This window comes from Ictalurus punctatus, chromosome 19, assembly GCF_001660625.3.
Source record: "Ictalurus punctatus breed USDA103 chromosome 19, Coco_2.0, whole genome shotgun sequence".
Classification (NCBI taxonomy): domain Eukaryota; kingdom Metazoa; phylum Chordata; class Actinopteri; order Siluriformes; family Ictaluridae; genus Ictalurus; species Ictalurus punctatus.
Window position 1 is genome coordinate 9,133,501 of NC_030434.2, and position 15,429 is coordinate 9,148,929.

The 15,429-nt window shown below is 40.9% G+C and overlaps 2 protein-coding genes across 3 annotated transcripts; one reads left to right on the forward strand and one right to left on the reverse strand.

The window, feature by feature from the left end:
- The first annotated feature begins 36 nt into the window (after positions 1-36).
- Positions 37-7,739, forward strand: osgep (O-sialoglycoprotein endopeptidase). 2 transcript variants are annotated; one of them, XM_017493653.3, is made up of 12 exons: positions 37-119; positions 1,582-1,701; positions 2,028-2,147; positions 2,236-2,411; positions 2,550-2,645; positions 2,741-2,790; positions 5,210-5,288; positions 6,124-6,189; positions 6,278-6,368; positions 6,476-6,551; positions 6,657-6,755; positions 6,911-7,739. In XM_017493653.3, the coding sequence occupies exons 2-12, from the start codon at positions 1,587-1,589 to the stop codon at positions 6,948-6,950; spliced, it is 1,008 nt and encodes a 335-aa protein (XP_017349142.1). In that variant the 5' UTR covers positions 37-119; positions 1,582-1,586; the 3' UTR covers positions 6,951-7,739.
- A 1,511-nt stretch (positions 7,740-9,250) lies between these two features.
- Positions 9,251-14,639, reverse strand: si:ch211-214j24.10 (uncharacterized protein LOC558894 homolog). Its single transcript, XM_017494285.2, has 4 exons — positions 14,491-14,639; positions 11,710-12,432; positions 11,361-11,393; positions 9,251-10,690 (listed from the first exon to the last, which is right to left on the reverse strand). The coding sequence occupies exons 1-4, from the start codon at positions 14,504-14,506 to the stop codon at positions 10,653-10,655; spliced, it is 810 nt and encodes a 269-aa protein (XP_017349774.1). The 5' UTR covers positions 14,507-14,639; the 3' UTR covers positions 9,251-10,652.
- Between the last annotated feature and the right edge of the window lie 790 nt (positions 14,640-15,429).

Consider the following 15,429-nt stretch of genomic DNA (forward strand, 5'->3'; position numbering starts at 1 on the left):
TGATTGAACCTGAGTAACATTTTATTTTTGTTCCAGAAACCAGACGGACACCTATAAATATTGCCCTGGTCCTGAAGGAAGCGGTTAGAAGAGGCTGCTAGTAGTGTGGAGACAAATAGGTAAATCTGGATAACCTATTTATTTATTTATTTTTAATCACGACACACATATAGTTATGTTTTATAGCATTTAGCCATGTCGTGTGATGTGTTAAAATGTTGTCGTGTTCGAGGCGAACAGACTGCCTGTTTATTTGGGTTTGTAGAGGCTGCAAATTACTGTCTAAGTAATGGCTATTCGACTCCTGAATACAGTAAACGACTCCGATTCCGACTCCAGGTGCTGTGATTCGCTCCAGTCCTCCGAGAGGTGGATCGATAGTGTATTTTATCGATACCGATAACTAAGACGGGTGCTACCTGTCGATAACCGATTAATCAACAGATAGTTTTAGTTTTTTTCTTAATTGAAACTGAATGAAAACATAACACTCAAAGTGAATTGCTGAACTTTGTTACACAAATAAACTGTATTGAATGTACCATGAAAATTTACTGTCCTTTTTAAAAAAAAAATGAAATAAATATTAATGTATATTAATGTAAATAAAGATATACATCCAAACTGAACCAAAAAGGTTCAGTTTCAAAAGAGGCCGCGTCTTGTACTGTATAACGACAGCGGACTCTTCTCAGTTGCTCTCACAACCAGGGAAAACTATCGGTGTGGATTTTTGCCGATAACCAACAGTTCTGTTAATCAGTTATCGGTGCCGATTAATCGTCAAATCGGTCGACCTCTATTTTCCACGCAATCATTTTTCAATTTCTGATAAAACATTGACTGAAAAATGGCGCTGGTCTAGTCAGACAGCAAAGTCTCCCTGTTTACATCTGGGGTCCTCGAAACTGAGCGGAATCAAAATGTGTGTGTAAAGTCGACTCCCAGCCCCAGTATGAATGTGCTGCAGTTAGTTTCTTATCATATGCAAAGCTTTCATGTAAAACGGTGAGGGTTTGGACAAGGGTTTCATATTATCATTTTAATAAACATTTCCTGAAGAGTCACTCATTATTATATGACACATACTTCATTTATGGAGATACACTATATGGCCAAAACGTTTGTGGACACCTTATCACCCATATGTGTTTGTTGAACATCCCATTCCAGATTTAGTCCCCTTGTGTTTGCTGTTATTATAAGATCCACTCTTCTGGGAAGGCTTTCCACTAGATTTTGGAGCGTGACTGTGGGGATTTGTGATCATTCAGCTACGAGAGTATTAGTGAGATCAGGTACTGAGGAGGTCTGGGGTGCAGTCGGTGTTCCAGTTCATCCCAAAGGTGCTCAGTGGGGATGAGGTCAGGGCTCTATGCAGGACACTCGAGTTCTTCCACTCCAACCTTCACACACCATGTCTTCATGGAGTTAGTATCATGCTTGAACAGGTTTGAGCTTAGATAATCTGCCCCACCTATAAACATCGAGCTGTATAGCCCTACAGTAAAGGCGTGATGTTATAATTGGTGTTATATTTGTAATCTTTGTCATCTTTTTTTAAAGATTCTGTTTTAACAGGAGCCATGACGGTGGTTATCGGTTTTGAGGGCAGCGCCAATAAGATCGGCATCGGGATCGTAAGGGACGGGGAAGTGTTGTCAAACCCTAGGCGCACCTATATTACGCCACCTGGCCAAGGTAGATAAATTGGCATGGTTTTCACAGTCGTCAATAAGCACGTGCCAGGATTAAATTTCTATATTACAATAATTACCCAACAGTTTATACAAGTATACAGTATTGTCACAATATTCGATTATAAAATTGTCATTAGAATTAAGAGGAAGCCGTGATATTTTCAACAATAACAATATTGTCTATACCAAATATCATTACACAGTATATTGTACATAGAAAAGGATGAAGAAAACTGTTCAGTGTCTTCAGTTGAGAATTCAGTTAAAAAACGACTGATTGTTCTGTGAACAGAAATAGTGATCGATTCTGAACTAACGTCCTCCTAGGTTTCCTACCGAGAGAAACAGCCAAACACCATCGTGGTGTTATCCTAACTGTCCTCCGAGAAGCACTAGATGAAGCTGGATTAAAACCTGCAGATATTGACTGTGTAGCGTACACCAAAGGTAATTGTCTAAAATCTTTAGGAACTGTCATTTTAGACACTACATGTCCACACCTATCCTCATTTGTGTTACATGATTACATGTCCAGGGCCGGGGATGGGCGCCCCTCTGCTCACTGTGGCTTTGGTGGCCAGGACAGTTGCACAGCTTTGGGGAAAGCCGTTAGTGGGAGTGAATCACTGCATCGGGCACATTGAAATGGGCCGCCTGATCACGGGTGCTAACAACCCCACTGTACTGTATGTCAGTGGTGGTAATACTCAGGTGGGAGTTATACATTGCCCTGCTACATTCATATACATTTCTTCTTATTAATTGTAGATAAAAACAGCAGAGTGATTATGGCCGTACTTGCGGTACATACTGGCTTATTAAAAATGTAAAGTTTACGTTTTGTCCTAGGTGATCGCTTACTCTGAAAGACGATACAGAATTTTTGGAGAAACAATAGACATTGCTGTGGGAAACTGCTTGGATCGGTTTGCCAGAGTCATCAAGGTCAGCATTTAAAAAAAAAAAAAATGTTTTTCCTTCATTCGAAGGTATTTATACATTATTGTACAGTTATTTACATTCCCTTCCCCCACACACAGATATCAAATGACCCCAGTCCTGGCTACAACATTGAACAAATGGCAAAGAAGTAAGTGTAGATATTGAAGCGTATTATGGTCACTTACCCCGCCTTGTGCCCCATGCTCCCTGGGATAGGCTCCAGGTTCTCCGTGACCCTGAAGAAAAGGATAAGCGGTATAGAAGATGGATGGATGGATGGATGATGGTCACTTTTCATTGTTTCGTAATCCAACCATCCATTTTCCTTACCGCTGGAGCGTATCCCAGGGAACTCGGAGCACGAGGCAGGGGTCAGCCCATCAAAGGGCACAGTCGCACACACGTTCACACATTACAGACCATTTGGAAATGCCAATCAGCCTATGACAAATGTCTTTGTACTGGAGGAGGAAACCGGAGTACTCGGAGGAAACCCTGTAGCACGGGGAGAACATGTAAGCTCCACGTACACAGAACAGGAGCAGAGGCGGGATTCCCTAACCCTGGAGGTGCCAGGCAAACATGCTAACCACCTGTTTTTGTAATGTAATAGTCATTGCTGAAAAAAGCATTGTTGAAAACATCTTGTAGTTGTGTCTTAGCTGATCAGCTGGCAAGAACCCTTTATGGATCCAGAAAGAAACCAATATATCATTTTTAACTGACTGTAGATGTTTTTTCATGTTTTTTTTTACACATTTGTTGAATTACTAATACAATTTTTGGCACAGAATAGTGGAGCAGCGGGTAGCTGCCTCAGAGCAGCAGGGTATCTGGTTCGATGATGAGCTCGGGTTGCTGTCTGTGTGGAGTTTTCCATTTTCTCCCCACCTCCCTCCTCCCAAAAACATGGATTGGCTACAGTGAATTGCCCCCAAGTGTGAATGAGTCTGTGAAAGTGTGATGGACTGGCGTCACATCCAGGGTGTATTCTCACCTCATGCTGAGTGTTCCTGTGAGAGACTCCGGATCCACCACAACCATGACCAAGATAAAGCAGTTTCGGAAAATGAATGAACAAACATTGTTCTTGGTGTGGGACAATGATATACAGTCCCCTCTGAAATTATTGGAACATCAAGGCCAATTCTATTTTTTTCGCTGTATATTAAAGACATTTGGGTCTGCGATCAAAACGTGAATATGAAAGGTGAGTTTAGAATTTCAGCTTTTATTTCCTGATATTTATATGTGGACGTGTTAAACAACACATTTTGTGTCAGAACACCCAATTTGTAGGCGAACAAAAATAGTGGAACATGTGACTGACTGGTGTTTCTTCTGACCCAGGCGTGTCTTGTTAGATTGAATGTTTAAACAATAAATAGCTCTGAACATCTACTCTTGGTTTGAGCCTTCAGTTTCACCTGTGAAGACTGCGCATGTTGTTAAAAAGGATAAACCAACAAGAAGATCAGAGAGCTGTCTATGGGAGAAAAGCAAGCCGTTTTGAAGCTGAGAAAAGAGGAAATCTATCGGAGACATTGGGCATAGCTAATATAACAATTTGGAATGCCATGATAAAGAAAGAAACCACAGGTGTCCTGAGCAACAGACACCGAATGGGTCGACCAAGGAAGAAAACAACAAAAAACTACTGATGGTTTCAGATAGTTTCAGCTAGGACTGTATTTTCCATTTTAGCATGCTCATCATGCGGCACTCCTAATCAGTTTCAATTACATTCAAGGTAAAAAAAAATATATTTTGACTGACATAAAGAAAACCAAGAGATTAAAAAAACAAACATGTAAACAGTGCCGTGGTGTATCAAATCAGTATGAATGTGTTGTGTCAAGCAGATAGCATATTACGCACGGAGGAGTTCTATAAAAAATGTATAACTATTTCTAAATATATAAACAGCACTAATTATACAGTACCTAATTCATTATATAACCGGCTGTTGAATGCTCAAATCTGATTGGTCGGGAGATGTTCATTTGTTTTCTATACCAGCAGCTCTGACAGTGATTACAGCTGTACGTCCAATTACAGGTTTATATTAATGCTCTCGTTTTAATAAGTTATCATTTCAAAAATGATTTCCAGTTAACACAGGGACGTGTGTTGCAGATGCTTAGACAAACAGATTTTTTAAAAACATTGTTGATTGATAATAGTCGACATGGTGAACATTTCTGTGAGGAGACGTTTATTTATCATTTATGGAAGGAGTCTCCGGTGTCAGTGGTAACAGTCAGTGGTAAAGCTTTAACTTTTAAGTTTTCCGACATGGGAAAGTCTTCAGGACAGAAGGCTTTGCGGTTTTCTTGGTAAATGACCAAATCTAAGTGATGATAAGAACTTGTTCTTTAATAAATAAATAAAAATGTTGGTAAATTGGTATAAGTGGAATAAAACACTTCAGGACGTGTGTCGTTAATGGACAATATTATTACTCTCTGTTGTGTAGTATTCTCTACATAATATATTGCTTATATTAGCACTATTATTGGTCACGTCTATGTTTTGATTTATTGACCTGTTTGTGTTTGGTTTTTAAGGGGCAAGCAGTACATAGAGCTTCCATACACAGTGAAGGGAATGGACGTTTCTTTCTCTGGGATTTTATCATACATCGAGGTAACTTCATCAGTATTTAATTAATGGTAAATGGTCTGCACTTATATAGCGCTTTTTTATCCTTAGCGGTTCTACAAAACATGCACACACCAGTGGTAGCAGAGCTGCAATGCAAGGTGCTAGCTTGCCATCAGGAGCAACTTGGGGTTCATTGTACAAGGACACTTCGGAACGTGGAGTCACGTGAGCCGGGAATCGGACCGCCAACCCTACGATTAGTGGACAACCTGCTCTACCACCTGAGCCACAGCCGCCCGTATTATACCCCCATATAGCTATTCAGCAGAATAATCAGTGACTGTGGGGACTTTTATGTATTTATCCATCTGAAGAAGTCTTGGCCTGACCACAATCATTTTTACAGTTTCAGGCTGTGCAAGTGTAATCTCTAGAATCATTGGCGCCTATCAAGAGAACAGGCAAGGATATACACAGTGATTCAAATAGTCAAGTAAATAAAAGATATATATCCAAACTGAACCAAAAAGTATCACTCTAAATAACATAAAAATAGAGAAATCCAAAATGAATCAAAAAACACTTCCAATAACACAACAAAATGAGTCAGTGGTAGTTTTTATTTCGCCTCTAGAGGCCGCTCTCGTACTGTATAATGACAGACTCCTCTCAGCCGGGAAACACTATTGGTGTGGATTTTTGCCAATAAACGATAATTCCAGCAATCAGTTATCTGTGCCGATTAAATGGTACTATAAAAATCTATATAATTGTACAGACCATGTGGTGATCTGAATATAATTCCTGACTACGCCTCTATGTGTATGTTTTTTTTAAATGAAAGTATTTGTCTATTGATTTGCCGTTTAAAATCTAGGAGATGGCACACAAGATGTTGAGTTCTGGGCAGTGCACAGCAGAGGACCTGTGCTTTTCCCTTCAGGCAAGGACTGAATTCCTCTTCCTGATGTAAACACGTGATCTTTCTGGCTGTGTTTATTTGACCCGGCAGAACTCTCTCTGATCTGCAGGAGACACTCTTCTCTATGCTGGTGGAGATCACGGAACGTGCCATGGCTCACTGTGGCTCCCAAGAGGTCCTTATCGTGGGAGGAGTAGGCTGTGAGCGACCCATTTCCATTCATATTTACACATCGCAGCGATGATGTCACACGCTCTTTTGCTCTTATTGATTCAGTAACCGAGTTGCTCCGTGCTTCCTCACGTAGGTAACCTCCGTCTGCAGGAGATGATGGGCGTCATGTGTGAGGAGAGAGGAGCTCATCTCTTCGCCACGGACGAGAGGTGACATAGCGGATGTGTTTTACATTTTGTAATGCGTGTAAGCCACACTACTTTAGCAGCACCGTGTGCACACTGCATGCTTTAAACCCTTGACTTGGTTGCAAGGTTCTGCATTGACAACGGAGCAATGATCGCACAAGCGGGCTGGGAAATGTTCCGCATGGGTCAGGTGACAGAGCTGTCCGATTCCTGGATCACACAAAGGTAAGAGTAGAGTCATATGAACTTCATTTAAATGACAGATGATTGAATATACTGTATAAGTCATAGTACATAACGCTGAGTTTAACCCTTAAGGCAACCTTGTTATTCTGAATTGTTCAGTAAAGCTGTATTTTATTGTTTGTTTTTTCTATCAGGTATAGGACAGATGAAGTAGAAGTTACTTGGAGAGATTAAGCCATGTGTCTATTTTGGCGTCAGAGAGAGAAGGTTTCACTTCAATTCTTTCACCTCCCACTTCTTTAACTGCCACATAACTGCTGTAAAATAATTGAAACATTGATAACACATCAGTTTGTCACAGGATTGTTTTGTTGTGTATTGGTTTAAATCATCAGCTGCAAAAATGCCGATCTTTAATGCTGTTATTTGCACGTGGGGATGAGCAGTAGAACAATGTAGTGTCTCAATACTACTGTTTCCCATCCCCCCACCCCCCAAAGCTGAAATCTTTTCAAATCTGGTACAAGTGCGGCTTTTTTTCTCTCTCGTTCTGTTGAATGCAGGTGAAATGTACCTGTTTATATGTCTGGTTCTGGGGACAAAATGTTTGCGTGGTTATTCAGTCCTTCCACGATTTTTGCGATCGCAGAAATGAACGCAACTCCGCAATATTCAGAGGAGCTTGCAATTTTTCTGCAGATTTGGGCTGAGACGCGTCATGTGACACCATCACGACACGCATTCAGCCAAACCTCTCTTCGATTCACGTGTCGAACATGAGTACAACAAAAAGCACTCATTTACCAACATCACTGTGAAAGCAATTTTGCCAATTTAAGTAGATTTCTGCAAAAAAAAAAAAAAACCTGTAACAAAATCAAGCGTTTTTGGCCACAACAATAATAATAATACTAAAAAAACTGTACAAAAACTTGTAAGGACTGATTATTTAGCTTAATCTCGCAAACTTTTAATTGAAGTCAGATTATTATAAGAAACTTTTCGAATAAAAAAAGGAAAACATTTATTTCTATTTAAGTTTTTCAAGTTCACTTAAGTGTTTTACAGATTCTCAAGCAACCATCCTTTCCTTGTGTTTTCAGAGGTGCGTAAACATGAGGTCACACAGGCCAAATTCCCTTAGTCACTCATCGACATAGTGAAGATCAGATAATACACACATGAACACACCTACAAGAGGATATGCAAGTGTATTTGGGTTCTCTGGTCAGATGAGACAAAAATATACCTCTCTGACAACAAACACTCAAGTATGTTAAGTATGGTTAATGACATGTTGTGCTGCTGGTTTTTTTTTTTTTTTTTTTTTTTAAACACAAAGACCTCGGGAACCTCGGGCCTCATTTATCAAGCCAGATACGGACGGATTTATTCATAAATCGCTTGTACACACGCTTACGCGAGAAATTTGGTATTCATGAAAATCCAGAAAAACATCCGTAACCTGCTCCCGAGTGTGTGCAAATTTACACATAAGAAAACTAATAACTTACAAAACCATACAGTTTACATGGTTTACTGTACTTTTATATTTGGAATACTCGAGTTTAAAGGGCTTGTTTTTATTACATTTCCAGCATTTAGAAGATGACCTTATCCGGGCCAGCTTAGGGAAGTGCTTTGTAGTCTCCATCGTCAACGCCTCATTCCCAGGCTAGTCCACTAGGTCAGAGACTAAGAGTACCATCGAGAACATTTGAGTAAAACCAGTTGTTTTGGCATTAATTAAAGAATGTGAACAATAAAGTAAGCGAGCAAACACTGCCATCAATTAATACAAATAAAACTAGCAGTTCTTTGGAACATTCTTTGGACTTTGTTGGCGAGTATAAAGAAAATCAGTGTTATTGGAACTAGTAAATCTGGTGAAAATTCTTTAGAGATCGATCAATGAGGCCCGGTATTCGTACGCATGGACTCAATGATGTACCGGAACATTTCTAATGAAACGCCAAGACTACAACCTGGGCATGGTTGGATCTTTCCGGACAGTGCTCCAAGAATGGTGTGGAGAACCAGACAATAAAGGTTTGGCCATCCTAGTCCCCAGCTCTAACCCTCACTGAATGCCCACCCATGAGGCGAGCTGAACAAGAGAGGACCCTGGAGGCTCTGCAGAGATTACACATTGAGGAGTGTCTTAGATTGCTTGTTCTCTATTCTCGAACCTCATCAAGCGATCAAGATGTGTGGTTTTGTGCAAAACCAAAATCAGATACCAGTCAAGAGCTTCTATTAACGTTCACATCAAACATCAGAATAGGGGAAGGTGTGGGTGTGACAAACCACCAGAGAAGGTAATTTGAGCATTTCAGAAAGAGCTGAGACAGATGGTTACCGAAATAACCACTCTTTACACCCATGGACGAGCAGAAAAGCATTTCAGTACACACTGAACCGCGAGGCTCACCAGCGTTGAGGGGCGTTTTTCTCTTTAAAAATACGTCGGTAGAAAGAAAGCGTGCAGAGTAATCCATTTCGAAGGCATGACGGACATCAAGACAACACGCACATGTAGTTCCTGAGTTTATTTTCTTCCCTATTAAGTCATCAACAAATAACCAAATCAAAACATTTTTAGAGTTGTGGTTGGATCGTACGCCACTTTAGACCTTAGGGAAACCTTGTTGCTTCGAAGATTGTAGTTACTCATCGATATTTTTTTTTTGGATTCAGTATCTAAAACAGATACACTTGAGAACATCTCACATACAGCAAAACATTACAGAACAGAAATTAACCCATGATTCAACGACCGTATGTGGAGAAATGTAAAGTGACACTGGAGAAGTTAAGCTGTAAAAAAGCCAAGACAAGCCTAGACACCGGGTTCTAGTATTTCTAAAAAATAAAATAATAATAATAATAATAATAATAATAATAATAATACTCTTACATCCAGTAGCTTTAACAATACACATATTAGAGATTACAGAGCCATGTACAGGACACATCACTTCTATATTTAATAAAAAGGTTTCTTTTTTTTTTTTTTATTTCTTTGCTTAAAAAGGTGACTACTCACTTAAAATGCCAACTTCAACACCGATCTACTCGGGGAGGGAAAAAAAAAATAAAATAACCGGAAATTTGAAAATTGAAGTAACTGTAAACAATTTTAATAAAATTTTAGTAAAACAAGGTTCAAAACCAAAAAAGGTAGCAAGATAACCTGAGTTCCCCCACTTGTTTTTCGGTAAGTACATTTGTCTGCATTTAGTAATAATAAAAAATATAGACAATGGTTTTATACTTTGCTTTTATTCTGTTATTTTAACACTTCACTTAAATCTCTTCCAGTGCCCCTTTAAAAAGATCTCTATTGTACATTTTACATTCATGTTAGGGTGGAAAGACTTTAAAAACAGCACTGAGAACGGAAATTAGGAGGACTGATGTGCCAGCTGTGCCCATGTAAAGGCATACGCACGATAGGTTTGGGATGTAAACGCACAAAAAAAAAAAAAAAAAGTTATAAAATGACGCCGGTTCCGGAGAGATGGAGGTCTTCGCTGTGAGTACAGGCGCACTTTATGAAGCGGGGGAGAAAGAGGAAAACGCTGGGGCTGAAAAGCTACGGTAAAGTAAAATTTTTGCCCCTTACAATAAAATTCCCGGATCTTTATAAAGATATTTTATAAAAAGTAAACAGTGTTCTCCACCATGATAAAATAAAAGATGTGTGGAAGATGATGTGTCTCCACACCACACGTTAAGTTTTAAGGCATCCATGCATCGGAGACGTTTCTTTCTTCACATGGGGAGGGGGAATTCGGGGTGAAGATGAGTGCAAAGAGTAGGGTGTGTATGTGTGTGTGTGTGTGTGAATGCAAGTGTGCTAGAGAGAGTATGAAGGTGTGTGTGTGTTGTACGAGTGTATGAGGGTGAATTAGCCCAAGTGTGCCGTGCGAGCTGCTATGACGAGTCTGTGTACCAGACGACCTTCACGGGATCTGAAAAGACAAAAAATGTTTTGTTTATATATTAAAAAAAAAAAAAAAAAAAAAACACCCCACACCTCATTCACAGGGTTTAAAAACAAAGTGAGGTTAACACACCAATATTTTCCTGTGATGTATAACAGGATTTAATGCATTACAAAACATTATGCTTGAGTAAAAAAAATAAAAACGACTGAAGGGTCTCTACATGATATTACACTCCCACAGTGTCCAGGGATGTTTCCGCCGAGCTCGGTAATTTAACATCAGCGTACGCTAGCACGAGTTATCCAGCAGATGTTCACCAAAAGAGCAGGGTTATGAGGATTATAAGAGGGGGAATGAATACAACTTTTTTTTTTTTTTTTTTAAAGTTTATATTATAGTTATCTCTTTCCGATAGCATTTAAGAACATCTCTGACAAAAGAAGAATGTATTGAAATCGTTCTCATGGTTGAATTTATTAAACATTGCTAAAGATTAATTTCCCCCTCTTGCTGACAGAAAGTGACGCCACTTGAACGGTAGCCTGTTCGCAGGTTCTCTAAGGAAACAGAACAGCGGCGGTACGCCGACTCTGGAACGCACGTGCACGCAAACTAGAGTCAGATTCATATCGACCAGCCTTTCTTGTACAAATTTGGGTTTTTTTTTTTTAAGCGCAGAAGTAAAAGGTCTTACCTTGTTTTTGTTTCCTGAAGACTGCACTCCATTCTAAAGAGAGAGAGAAAGGAATTTTTTTATTATATTATATATATAAAAAACTACATAGTATGGTTAGACAATTTTGAAACATTAAACTCGGGCCATTTAGTAATACTACAAAAAAAAAAAAGAAGAAGAAGAAAGTTTGTATTTTTGAGAAATCAGCTACACAAATGATAATGATCAGTTTCTAGCTTTCAGCTAGCGTGTAAACAGAAGCGACCTGGCTAAAATAAAAACACTGTCTATTTTTAAACGTGCGTTATAAAATGAAGCCGAACAGGATTTCGAGTGAGTGAGGAAAAACCCTCACTAAAACACACACCTTGCGTATGATATCGCACGGCTTCCATTAGATGGCGACAGGTGAGCAGCAGCTGTGCAGAATCCTCAGGCTGCTTCAAGCACTTGTTCGGCAAAGCCGCAGAGTTTCCAGAACCGTGATGAACGGTCACAGGTGGACTCCGATCTGTAACCTCTTCGGCGACCGAAGCGGAGTTCTCCATCGCCGGACTGTCGGTGATGAAGCTGAGTCCCCACTGATTCTGCAGAAGCGCCCCGATGCCAGGTGGCTCTTCAGCAACGCCCCCGTTGTTTCCTCCCGCCTTCACTTTGGAGGCATAACTGACCGTCGGCTGCAGCTTGGCAGGGCTGTCCTTCACCGGGAAAGCGGGAGGAGGTCTGAGCGATGACAACGTTTCTCCCATCCACCTCTCTTTCTGTGCCTGGGAGGATTTATGGAGTTTTTGACTGGCTCCCTCACGCCGAGGACCTCTGCCCCTGTTCTGCACCCTGTGCTCCCTGTTCAAGGGTTGTGCGAGAGCAGTTCCATGTGAAGATCCTTCACGATTTGGGCTGGTCGACGTCTGATGAGGGGGAAGGGTGTCCACTCTGGCAGCACAGCCACCTCCACCTCCGCCACAGCTGCCAGAGCCAGGGGAGAGCCGCCGGTTCCGGATGTGTGGCTCGGGTTGCGGAGGAGAGACGAGCACAGCGGGGTCACACAGCGTGTCCGCCTCGCACACGGCATTATTTGACTCCCAGGTACCTGATGAACAAACAGATGCAATTGATTTCTTTTGTTGGTTTCGTTTTAGAGCATCGAGTCTTGCACGGTGGGGGAGGGTTCATGACTTCAAAACAGGCTTCGCAGTTCAACAAACAGGGGCCAGTTAAAAATTAAACAGAAAACACTTGCCTTCTTAAACCGCTGACATTCTAACCTCTCGCCCAATATTTTTTTTAAATGATGCAGTAAGGAAAACATGCTGTTTTTATGACTCAACTGTCTTCATGTCTGGGTGTGAATAGAGAATTGATTTATTTATTTTAAAAGAATAAAGAAATCAAAAAAAGTTGTTACTACCCATGGGTATTAATCAGCAACAACAACAAAAGTTCCAACATGTTACAGCTGTATTAGCCAATGAGGAAACAGTGCTGCCTGTCAATCATTCTGCATGTGACAGGCAGCCCATATATGGACAGGCTATAAATGAACAGGAAGTCAAGCTCCAGCATGATGCATGGCGGAGTTATTGCTATGGCTTCTCCAAGAGGAGCAATGTCAGTAAGCTGAACAAAAGTTCTGGCACTAATATCCAGATGGAATAAAATGACACTAAGGTGTACCAGTGAACACTGTGTGTGTGTAGTTTATGTTGTGGGTGCACAACATTTTGATCCTACTCAGCAGTTGTACTCCTTAACTGTGCAAAGCAAGATACCCGTTTGTTTTGAACATGTGTGCTCATCATCTCTCTTTTCTTACACCTGCACTACACTTGTGTTCTTAAAGTAGTCGAACCTCCAATACAACCCGCTATTGAACACACAACCCGCTATTGAACCCCGTTATTGAACACACAACCCGCTATTGAACCCCGCTATTGAACACACAACCCGCTATTGAACCCCGCTATTGAACACACAACCCGCTATTGAACACACAACCCGCTATTGAACACACAACCCGCTATTGAACACACAACCCGCTATTGAACACACAACCCGCTATTGAACACACAACCCGCTATTGAACACACAACCCGCTATTGAACACACAACCCGCTATTGAACACACAACCCGCTATTGAACACACAACCCGCTATTGAACACACAACCCGCTATTGAACACACAACCCGCTATTGAACACACAACCCGCTATTGAACACACAACCCGCTATTGAACACACAACCCGCTATTGAACGCAGCATCTGACTGTATATCAACCGTGTGGAAGCTTAATAATTTGAGGATAAGCTTAGTATTAGGATTCGTTTTGTTGCCTCGAGGTCAGCTGTAGTCTCACAGTAAATTAACTTCACCTATTCCCACTGTACGAGTTAAAATGGCGCTTAGAAGTAGCTAAGTCTTTAGCACAGCCCATTCAATATTCACTTCAATTCAAACTCGAGATCACTAAATACAACCTTCTGTGCCGGGTATATACGCAAATCCACCCCTTTTTAACATGGTTTCAAAAAGGACTTCTATTTATTTATTTAAGCAGATTCCATTAGAAACCGAGTTTGAACTCGTATATAAAATGAAGTATTTAGGAAACGACCTATTTTCATGTTGCATGTTGTTTTAGGGCGCGCAGGATTTCTGCGCATGCGCGTAAGCTTCACCTAGAAATTTCCCAGTGTCGTTAAAGGCGGCCGCACTAGCTGAAGAAAGTTCTCCCGACATTGTGTTGCTGCTTTGTTTCTTTACAAAATATCGATTAAAATACAAGCTACTTAGGTTCTTGAATGTGGCGTGGTAGCGTATAAGTGTTAATATGCTTATTATTTACGAAGGCTGGCTAGCTAGCCCGCTAGCTTGCTAGCACAGTAGGTAAAGTTCGAGTAACAAGCGTAGCAATCATGGCGAGTATTTATATGTATGTAGTGATATTAAAAAGAAAATGAACTGGATAATTAACAGAGTATAAACTGAGTGTATATACGCTCCAGTCCTCACACGCTTTCGTAAGAAAGTTTCGTCACACTCGGGCGTTGTTGACTCGAAAACTTCACAACAATTCAGTGGCTAAATGTTTAAAACAAAACAACCTACAGCAGGCCGCAACGTGTATCCAAGAACATAAGGGTCTCACCTGTTTTAATATGCATGTCGATGGGTTCAATCTCCGGTTGGTAAAACTGCGTAAGAGGATTATTTGCTGTGTGTTGTTTGGCGTGGAGGATCACTCTGACCGGGTGGAAGCAGTTTAGAGCAACTTCCGCATTTAGAGGCGCGAAGAGGGGCGGGAAATGCTACGTTCACGTGCACACGACTCGCCCTGCGTTGAAGTGTTCATGTCGAGGATTCAGAAATACAATTCTGACTGCTCCTGAGTCAAAAGAGTTTCTTTGCTGGTGTACAGTTTGCATAAGGGAGAACTATTAAAACGGTATATGAATCATGAATGATAATATGTTGCTAGGCTGGGGGTTCAAAAAGTATTGTGGCAAACGACCCTGAATAGACTTGATGAATTTTATATGACCCCAAGGCACGTTTGCTTCACACCTCCAGGGTTCAAGGTTCAAATCACACCTCTGTGCTGTGTGCATGGTGTTTGCATGTTCTCGGGTTTCCTCCGGGTACTCGGGTTTCCTGTCACGGCCCAAAGACAAAAGTGTTGTAGGCTGATTGGCATCACACAGTTGTCCATAGTGTGTGAACACTGTGAGTGAGTGAGTGTGTATGTGTGTGTTATTGTGCCCTGTGGCAGGTTTGAACCTAGTCCAGGGTGTCCCCGACCTTGCACCCTGAGTTCCCTGGGATATGCTCCAGGCTCCCCTGAGACCTTGTGTAGGATACGTGGTATGGAAAATGAATAGAAGAACTACTGTAACATTTATTGGGAATAACAAACGACAGACCATGCTGTCACACAAAAATAATGTACGCCGGGGGGTGTGATGTGGCACGACACACAAGCGGAGTGCTGCTATCCCTCTCAAAGTCTGTTATTCCAATTATACTACATCGATTTTCCAAAGATTGCAAAGGTTCATTTATTAATGAAGGATAAATCACACATTTGAAC